Below are 10,063 nucleotides of genomic sequence, written 5' to 3' on the forward strand. Positions count from 1 at the left end.
GAAAACCCCAGGATGCCTGATGAATACAAGCAGAAGGGTCCCTGGGTCCCCAAATGTCCAGAGGCCGGCTGGGGGCCTGAGCCAGCCCAGGCACAGACAGAGCTGCAAGGGGCATGCCCACCCCTGCAGCAGTGCAGCGGCCCCAGCTCCAGTGCCCAGGCCAGGGGAAAGCACGGTGGGCAGAGAACCACTGCCTGTGTATCCTTCAGCTCGACGTCCTGGGCCTGCCCCTCGGAGAGCAGGGCTGCAGGGTTCCTGCTGCCTTCCTGCCTCTGGGGCCAGTGCTGGGCCAGCTCTCCTCTCCTTCCCACCCCACCTCCAGCTTCTGACTCCTGTCCTTACCCAAGTCCCTCAGCCTCCAGGGCCTGGGGCAGTCATGAGCACTGGACGTCCATGCTCTGGAGGTGATCACCAAATTCCAAGGGCAGCAGCTGCATCCGCCAACGAGAGGCACCAGGAGGTAGCACGACCGGCTCCGCATTGCATCACCTGGCCATCCAGGAACCCGGCGTCCTTACTACCACCCAGCCCAGCCTCCGTCCCAAAGGCTCCCCCGATCCCCAAGGTGCTGAAACCTAGAGAAGAATGTCCACCTGCAGAGAAACCACCACCTACAGCCACAACACAGAGCACTCCCAGCGTCCGCCCAGGGCATTGGAGGGATTCCAGGAACGCTCTTCGAAAAAAACTCTCACCCACAATGACTAGCTCCACCCTCGAGGCCTCCACCTCTGGGCTCAGGCCCTTTAGGAGGTACAGTGTGGAGGCTCATGCAGTCATAAGGAGGGAGGCAACGGAGAAGGCCAGGTGGCAGCAATGGCTCCTGGGTGCAGAGCCGGGCACAGGGACCCCTAGGGCTGCTGCCACAGGCAGAGGACGCCCAGGGGCACAACGCGTAGGTCAGGAAGCTCCTAGCACCCTGGGAGGGAGGCTGCCTTCTCCTGTTTTGCAGAAGAGGACAAAGGCCCGAGAGGGCGCACAGCTGGTCAAGTGCAGAGCTCAGACCATGAGGCAGGACCCCTCTCCCTGCTTGGATGCAGCTCCAGTGTCAGCACCGGCTTCCCGTCTGACCCTCCTTGCTTCTACTACACCTGCGTCCTCCCTCTTCCCCTCTTCAACCCCCAGGCTACTTTAAACCACATCCTGAAGACTGCCCGTGGGGCCCTCAGGTCTTAGAGGCAAATGTGTCAGGCTCCAGAGTCCCCTGGACCCTGACCACCCCTGCCCCCAACGTTGTCCGCAACACCCAGCCCCCAGGGACCTGGCAGATGCCTGGACAGCGCCCTCTCCCTCCCCTGCCAGGCTGGAGCCTCGGTCAGCTGTTGGTGTTTGAGGCGAACGCAGTAAGGAATGAGGCAAGACGGGCTGCTAATGCATTTTCTGCTCCGTTACCCTCATGACTCCATCTAGCAGGAGCCCTACCCACGTGACAGTAGGGCCTCCACGAGGGAAGCGCTGGCTGGGTTGGAGCTTCCTGCTGCCGTGGTTTAGTGGAGCTGGCCGCAGAAAAGCGAATGGAAACCGCTTCATGGGTGTTAGACACTAATTTGAAGTCGCCCACGGTAATAAGGTGGTGTGGGGCTGGCAGGCCCAGCGGTAGGGGCGGCTGAGAAGGTTGCCAGGTGATGGTGAGGATGTTGGCTGACATGATGGATGAGCACGCCAGTCTCATGCATAATGGACGCGGCTCTGAACCGGAACAGGGGTGGCCCAAGTGCAGAAGAGTGTTGGCTGAATGTACTCACCTTTCATTTCCATCCCCTCCTAATGGGACTCGCCATCAGTGAAGATATCACTCTGGATGCGGCCCAGGATCAACATTTGTTATCCAAACAGGCTAATTAAGTTCAGTCATCCCTGCCATTGTCAGGAGACACAGACAGCAATATCATCTCCTGCCTCACAACAGGCAGGGCTGCACCACTGTCACCATGGCAACCAGGCTGCTGGGGATGGGCTCAGACCTTGCAAGCATGTGTCTGCCCCCACAGAGTAGTAGTCTCCAGTCTCACCAGGTTAACTGTGTGAGGTAGGGGTCAGTCCTTCTTCCACCGGTCTTTGGGCAGCTCCATGTGCACCCCACACACGCCCCAGTCGCCCCTACCACCTTGCATTATTCTCCATCAAGCTTCTTAAAAGACTATTCTCACCATCCCCGCTCACTCTTCAACCCACCACTGTCCACTCGATGCTCTGCAGCTCCATGGAAACTGCTCTCACAAATTTCTTTGAAATCCATTTCGCCAGTGGGCCCCAGCTTGTAAAACTCTGTCCTCCCTTAGCCCCCATAGCCTTCTCCTGGTCTCCTCACACCCTGCCAACACTTTCTTCTGTGTCTCCTCCATGCACTTCCACCCACCCCTTAAATACACTGGTGCTCACTGAGATTCCATCTCAGGCCCGCAGACCTTTTTGCTCTCCTCGCCCTCCTTGGGCACCAGCTTAACAAATCACCCCTAAGCCAACGAGTGCCCCCACTCCATCCCCAGCCTGCAGCTCGCCCCTGAGGCTCAGGTGCAGTCACCCGGCATCACCCAGAATCACCCATGGGATACCTCCCCCACAGTGCTGCCGACTCAGGCAGGGCCTGTCCAAACTCCTCCTCCATCACCACCTACCACATGACCCTGCCCTCCTCCTGCCTTTTCAAAGGGTTACGTTTGTAGTATAACAACTTTTCATAAGCGAGCTTTGGATCCACCCTGGTAAAATGAATTCTGAATATCTCCAAACTCTCCAAGCCTTGTCTAAATGCAGTGGATTTTTTCCTGGCACAGGTGTAGATATTCCTATAAGGAATATTCTTCCAGAATCTCAGCAGAGGTCTTTCCTCAGTGGCATGAGGCCCAGGAGGCAGCTCCTCAGAGATGAGCAATTGACACCTTATCATCCAGTGCAGTGGAAACGGGGGGAGATTTTTACACCGTCGTTTTCAGCCCCGTTGGCAATATTGCTAGTTTCCTTCAAATCATAAAGCCCCAGTTTTTCTGACTCTCCCCTTCAGAAACCTTTCTGTTCAATAGAGCAGACCTAGCATTGATTTCCTACCAGCACTTACATTTCAAGCACCTGTCAGACAGACACATTATGCCCTATACTCCTCATGGCATCCCTCAGGTTAGGACCTATGATTATCCCCATTTCTCAGATGCAGGGACTAAGGCTCAGAGAAGTTGAGTAACCTGCCCAAGGTCACACATCTGTTAAGAGCAGAACCAAGACTGAGATCAGATCTGTCTGACCCAAAGCCTGTGCACGGAACCATTTGCTACGTCATCTGCCTGTTATTGTGGAGTTTGTTCCTTGAGCTTTTCATTTTTGCACAGAGCCCGACCCCTGAGGGAAGTTCAGTAGCAAAGTCAAGCCCCACCAGACATGCCTCGCTATCCTAGGCCGCCCAGAGGCATGGGTCTGAGCAAAGGCAGGTTTCTGCAAAGACCTGGGGTAGGGGTTGGGGAGCTGCCCCTTCGAGAGCAGGTTTCCATCCTCATGCCCATTTCTGGGATTTCAGGGAGTCTCATTCTGGGTCATCCCTCTCCTGTGCTTTGCCCTCTTTTAAGCTCCTCTGTTGTCCCCAACCCCCATTCATGCTTCCTGGGTGGAGTCCTGCAGGGCCATTGTTCCCTCCTGATGGAGCCAGGCAGCCTCTGGACTTCTGTGAGGGCAGGAGGAAGGGATCGGAAGCTGCCTGGTGATCTGGCTTCAGGCCCAGCCTGTGAGATTTATTTTGCTGTAAAAACCCATCTCTTTCTCTGCTGTGAGTTACATTACAAAACGTGCCTTTAAACTGAATCCAACAACACAGAAGAAGGATTATACACCATGACCAAGTGGGATTTATCCCAGGCTTAACATCCAAAAATCAATTAATGTAATATGCTATATCATTAAAAATAAAGGACAGAAACCACACCATCCTCTCAACAGATGCAGAAAAAGCATTTGACAAAATACAACACCCCTTCATGATTAAAAAAACAGAAAGAAAAGGAAACTTCCTCAGTCTAATAAAGGGCAGCTACAAAAAACTCCACAGCTGACATCATCCTTAATGGTAAAAGACTGGATGTTTTCCCCTTAAGAGCACCTCTTCTATCCAACATTATATTGGAGGTTCTCACCAGGGCAATCAGGGAAGAAAATTAAGTAAGGCATCCATATTGAAAAGGAAGAAATAAAACTATATTTGCAGATGACATGATCTTGTATACAGAAAATCCTAAGGAATTCACTAAAGCAGTATTAGAACTAATAAACTAGTTCAGCAAGGTTGCAGGATAGGATACAAGATCAATATACAAAAAGCAACATTTCTATACACTGGCAATGAAAAGATTAAAATTAGAATTAAGAAAACAATTCCAATTATAATAACATCCAAAAAATCGGAATAAACTTACCAAAAGAAGTGCAAGACTTCTACTCTGAAGACTACAAAAACATTGTTGAAAGAAGTTAATGAAGACCTCGATAAATAGAAAGATACATCATATTCATGGATTGAAAAACTTATTGTTAAGATGGCAAGAATCCCCAAATTGATCTACAGATTCGACACAATCCCCATCAAAATTCCAACGACCTTAGTTGCAGAAATTGACAAGCTGATCCTAAAATCCATATGGAAATTCAAAGGACCCAGAATAGCCAAAACAATCTTGAAAAAGAACGGAGTTGGAGAACTCACACTTCCCAGTTTCAAAACTTACCATAAAGCTGCAGCAATCAGGACAGTGTGGTACTGGCCTAAGGAGAGACATATGGGCCAATGGAATAGAACTGGTCCAGAAATAAACCCTCACGTTTACAAAAAAAGTTGACTTTTTTGACAGAAGTGCCAAGACAATTCAATGGAGAAAGAATAGCCTTTTCAACACATGCTTCTAGGACAATTGGATTGCCACATGCAAAAGAATGAAGTTGGACCCCTACCTCACACAGTTAACCAACAATGCACCACAGACCTAAAAGCAAGAGCTAAAACTATAAAACCCTTAGAAGAAAATAGAGACATAACTCTCTGTGACCTTGGATTAAGCAATGGTGTCTTGGCTACAATACCAGGAGCACAAGCAACAGAAGAAGACTTAAACTGAACTCATCAAAACTGAAAACTTTTTGCTGTAAAAGACATCAACAAGAAAGTGAAAAGACAACTCAGAATGGGAGAAAATATTTGCAAGTCATTAATCTGACAAGGGACCTGTATCTAGAAAATATAAATGACTCTTACAACTCAATATTAAAAAGACAAGTAACCTTGGGCTTCCCTGGTGGCGCAGTGGTTGAGAGTCCACCTGCCGATGCAGGGGACACGAGTTCGCGCCCCGGTCCGGGAAGATCCCACATGCCGCGGAGCGGCTGGGCCTGTGAGCCATGGCCGCTGAGCCTGTGCGTCCGGAGCCTGTGCTCCGCAACGGGAGAGGCCACAACGGTGAGAGGCCCGCATACCGCGGAAAAAAAAAAAAAGACAAGTAACCCATGGGCAAAGGATCTGAATACACATCTTTCCAAAGAAGGTATACATATGGCCATTAAGCACGTGAAAAGATGCTAACATCTTTAGCCTCCGGGGAAGTAAAAGTCAAAACCACAATCCGATACCACTTCACACCCACCAGGTTGGCTAAATAAAAGGAAAAAATAAGAAAAACAGTAACAATTGTTGGTAAGAGTCCAGAGAAACTTAAATCTGCTCTCTGCTAGGATTGTAAAACGGTGCAGACCCTTTAGAAAACAGTCTGGCATTTCTGTAAAAGGTTAAACAGAGAGTAACCATAAGACCTAGCAATTCAACTCCTCTGTACATACCCAAGAGATACGAAAACATTAGTCCATACAAATCTCATACACAAATGTTCATAGCAGCGTTATTCACAACAGCCAAAAAGCGTAAGAAAAACAAATGTCCATCAGCTGGTGAGTAGATAAGGAAAATGCGGCATAACCGCGCAGTGGGTACCGTTCAGCAGTTAAAATGAAGTCCTAAAACACGCCACAACATGGGTGAATCTCAAAAATGTTACCCTAAATGAAAGAAGCCACACACACGCATACAGACACATATGGAATGATTCTATTTATGAAATATCCATAATAGACAAATCTGTAGAGACAGAAAGTAGATTAGTGATTGCCTAGGATTGCAGAAGGAGGTTGGGGGAAAATGGGCAGTGACTGCTAATGGGTGGGGTCTTTGGGGGGCAACGAACATGAAAACGTTCTAAAGTTAATTGTGGTGATGGTTGCACGACTCTGTGAATATACTACGAAACACTGAATCATACATTTTATTTTTTTAATATTTTAATTTTATTGGTGGATCATACGTTTTAAATAGGTGAATTATATGGTATGTGAATTACATCTCAATAAAGTTGATCTATACCATAATAATGATATAAACATAATAATAGATAACATAATATAACAATAATAGATATTTGAAGTCTCCTTTGCAGCCCTCAATCGCTATAGGCCCCTAAACAGGAAGGGAATTGGGGGTGGGGCAAGCAAGGCCCCCCGCACATCCCCTCTGAAAGGCAGGGTCCCCAGAACAGGGGCAGGAGCAAGCTTGTGGAGTCACTAACTCCGTGCTGGCAGCTGGGGACCGGCTCATGAACTCTGGGTCTCGGATGTCCCTTGGTCTCCTTGTGCCTCAGGCCAGCATCTCTGGAGTGAGGGTGAGAACGAGTCCCTCTCCTGGGGTGGCTGCGAGGATAAGGTGAGAAGGTTCATGTCAGGCACCGAGCAAGACCCCTGGAGCACAGGAAGCATGCAGTCGATGCTACCAGTACCATGGAAGCAGCCTGGGCGTAAGAAGTAATGAGCGAGGCTGACGGGCCGGGAAGTAACAAGCTGCGCTGTCCTGGAAGGTCAAGGCAAGCCCCCAACCTCTTGCCTCATTGGAGCCAAAAGTTTCTGCAACTTCCCACTGGGCTTTCCTCCGAACGGCCCCTCGGCCTGGCGTCTCGCTCTTTTCTCATCCAGTATTTTCCCTGCACCCCGTCAATCCAGACGTGGAACTGGGCCTTTCTGTTGATCAAACAAAAGGAAGGAGGAGGGGGCACAACACTGGGCCCCCTGCATGACCACAGCCCCTTCCCTCCCCCTTCCCTCCCCGGCATCACCCACCCAGCTCACACCCGCCCTGCGGACCACACTCCTAACACCACCCTCCCTCCCTCTGCCCAGCAGGCTGCCGTTCCAGGTCTGACTCCCAATTCCACGGGGCAGCCAAAGGGCCTCCCAGGGAACAGATTCCCCAGCACATGAGTGCCCTTGTCCCAAAGGCCCTGCAGCCGTGCGCAGCTCTGTCACCCCCGTGCCTCCAGTTTCCTGCCATTCGCGTTTATTCTCGAGCGTGGAATTTATCCCATGCCCACTCCCTTCCCTAGATGTTACCAGCCCCTTCCTGCAGGCAGACGTGCGGGGCTGTCTTCCGGCCAGGTGTGCAGGACACACAGGGCCAAGCAACAGGCGACCTCATCTCTATAGAGTAGCTCACATGTGCTGGGGCAGTTCCAGGAAAGCCCCAGGATAGGTGGGATCTTTAACTCTCTGGCTCAATTGCCCCTGAGCCAAATGGGAGCAAAAAAGGCCCAGATTGTTCTTGGGTGTCTCTGTGGAGGCCCCCCCATCACCCCTAGACGCTTCCTCTTCTCTTGCTGCACTAGTTGTGGTTGATTTAAAGCCCATGCGTTGCCATGGCAACGTGGCCAAATCTGACATGCTCCCCCACCCCACCCAGAGGCCAGAAGTTATCCTCCCTCAGGTACCTCAAGTCTTACTCCTGTCCCTCATTAGTGCTGAGATTATACTGAAATAATACAGGTTCAAACTACACCCGAACTGCTTCAGAGAGAAGTTTCACACTCTTATGTAACCAGCTGTTTTCAGATCTGAGATCCAAGACCTTGGTCCTCGTAGTCACAGCCGTCAGCAAAGGAAATCTCGAGTTCACCTTCAAAACAGCTCGGAGGAACACACTGGAAACCAATTCTCAATCCCAGCCAGTTTCCTTCCGCTTGGAAATCCGCCCTGTTTCCCATTCTTAGGGTTAAGATGCTAGTACGTTTGGTCAGGTGCTTCCTTCCTTCCCCCTTTCCAAATCTGAACACCAGATTTAAGGAAAGGAAGTGCCAGCAATTCAGACCATGCAAACCAGGAACCACGTCCCGAGACCCGACCCAGAACAAACTCTAAGAAAGTGTGTTTGGGCATCACTTTTTAACCAATGAATGCCACAGTGCATCCAAGGCTATATTTTCTTTTGTTCTTAATTCTTTTTTTCTATGTGTGGGCTTATTTTTTCCCCTCTCTCTTCCTCCCAGATGGAACCTAAGCGCCTGAAAAAACAGCTTCCCAAAATCCTGAAGCTCCTGAAACCAGATGACAGGATTCTGATTGTGGGGACAACACAGCGACCTTTTGATGCTGAACTTCAACCTCTTTGCAAAGTTTATCAAAAAATTATTTTGGTTCCCAGACCAGACTATGCTTCCAGATATGGCAAGTACCCCTCACCCCTTCCAGTATGCAGTAACCGAAGCTGGGCCGTCCGGTGTGGGCTTGCATGCATGTGGGCTTGAGCCAGGAGGGTGGCCTTCGTCACCCAGTGACCATCAGAAGGTGATGTAAGTCCCAGTGCCCCAGGACGTCAGCGAACTCCAAGCCATAAACATAAACACCAGGTCCCAAGAGCAACAGATCTCTGTTCTGTTGTTAACGTAATTCTTTTTACCCAAGACAAAAGGAAACAGGACAGGGATTATTATTTTGAGCCCTGAAGGAGACAAAAGCCCCTGTGGGTGAGAATTTTCCTTTTGACAGGTAGATTAGGGTCACTCAGCTTGTCCCCGTGGTGGTGATGTCTTTCCCGTGCAAAAGCATTTCTTTTCACCTGGTCGATTTTTTTTTTCCAGACTCAAAATACCAGTCCAAGAGAATGTTGATTCACTTAAACACTAAATAAAACAAGAGCTTACTTTTTTTCCATTTTTTCCCTTGGATAGACAGATTCAAAATCACTTCTTTTGAAACCTATTTTTAAATGGGAGCAATACAAAAAAGTGACCCTGGGAGGCAGTGCAGTGAAATTGGGAAGAGCCGTGGCACGTGGGTTCTGACGAGCCCTGGTTCTGATCCTGGCTGTCCCGCCGAATAGCTGATGACCTTGAGAAGTAGGCTGACATTCTGAGCCTCCATTTTCTCAGCTCTAAAGTAGGAGAACTGTTCAGTTCCCAGGGCTGTGGTGACCCTTATATGAGATGGCTAGAATGCCCAGCACCATCTCAGCTCCCGGAGAGCACAGGTGGAGGGGGAGAAGGCGGTGATGGGGGGCATGGAGGAGAAATATTTAAATGGCAGGTCAATAAATGGCCCAGGGAGCCGGCAGTGGTGCCGGCGGTGGTTTCCGTTATCGATTGCTGTGTGACAGACCTCCCCAGTGGCTTGAAACCACAAAGTACGCCTCTCATGATTCTGAAGGGCCACTGGGCTCAGTGGGGGAGTTCTCCCCAAGGTGTTTCATGATGGCGCAGTAAATGGCGGCTGGGACTCCAGTCATCTGAAGACTGGACAGGGCTGGACATCCAAGACCATTCCCTCCATGACTGTGCTGTTGCTGGCTGTCAGCTGGGAGCTCGTCTGGGGCTGGTGATCAGACCTCCTCTACCCGGCCCCTCCCCATGGCCTTCCACGGCGCGGCAGCTAGGTCCCCAGGGGAAACGTCGTAAGGGCAAACGTTTCAAGAGGTTCAGGCAGAAGCTGGAAGGATCCTTGTGACCCAGCTGCAGAAGTCACACAGAGTCACTTACACCACATTCTACTGGTCAAGAGAAAGTCACAGGCCAGCCCAAGTTCAAGGACAGTGGACTTCACAGCATTGAATACCAGAGGTGCGACTCATTGAGGGGTCGTCCCGGCCACCCATGGCAGTGGTGGTGGTGGTGGATTTGGTTCAGAGATGATGATGGTGCTGTTGGAAATGGCAGTGATGGTGACCACAGCCTGGTGGTGATGGAGATGATGGTGGTCATGACCGCAGCCTGGGGGTGATGGA

General features: G+C 50.3%; 1 protein-coding gene across 1 annotated transcript in view; it reads left to right on the forward strand.

Moving 5' to 3' along the window:
• The window catches only part of IQCA1 (IQ motif containing with AAA domain 1), a 167,901-nt gene that overhangs the window by 143,651 nt on the left and 14,187 nt on the right, over nucleotides 1–10,063 (forward strand). Inside the window, exon 17 of the mRNA XM_029225692.1 lies at nucleotides 8,334–8,511. Within this exon, the coding sequence (XP_029081525.1) occupies nucleotides 8,334–8,511 (178 nt within the window). The remainder of the gene's footprint in view (nucleotides 1–8,333; nucleotides 8,512–10,063) is intronic.

This window comes from Monodon monoceros, unplaced genomic scaffold (genome assembly GCF_005190385.1).
Source record: "Monodon monoceros isolate NGI ecotype Baffin Bay Population unplaced genomic scaffold, NGI_Narwhal_1 Super_Scaffold_16, whole genome shotgun sequence".
Taxonomy (NCBI): Eukaryota; Metazoa; Chordata; class Mammalia; order Artiodactyla; family Monodontidae; genus Monodon; species Monodon monoceros.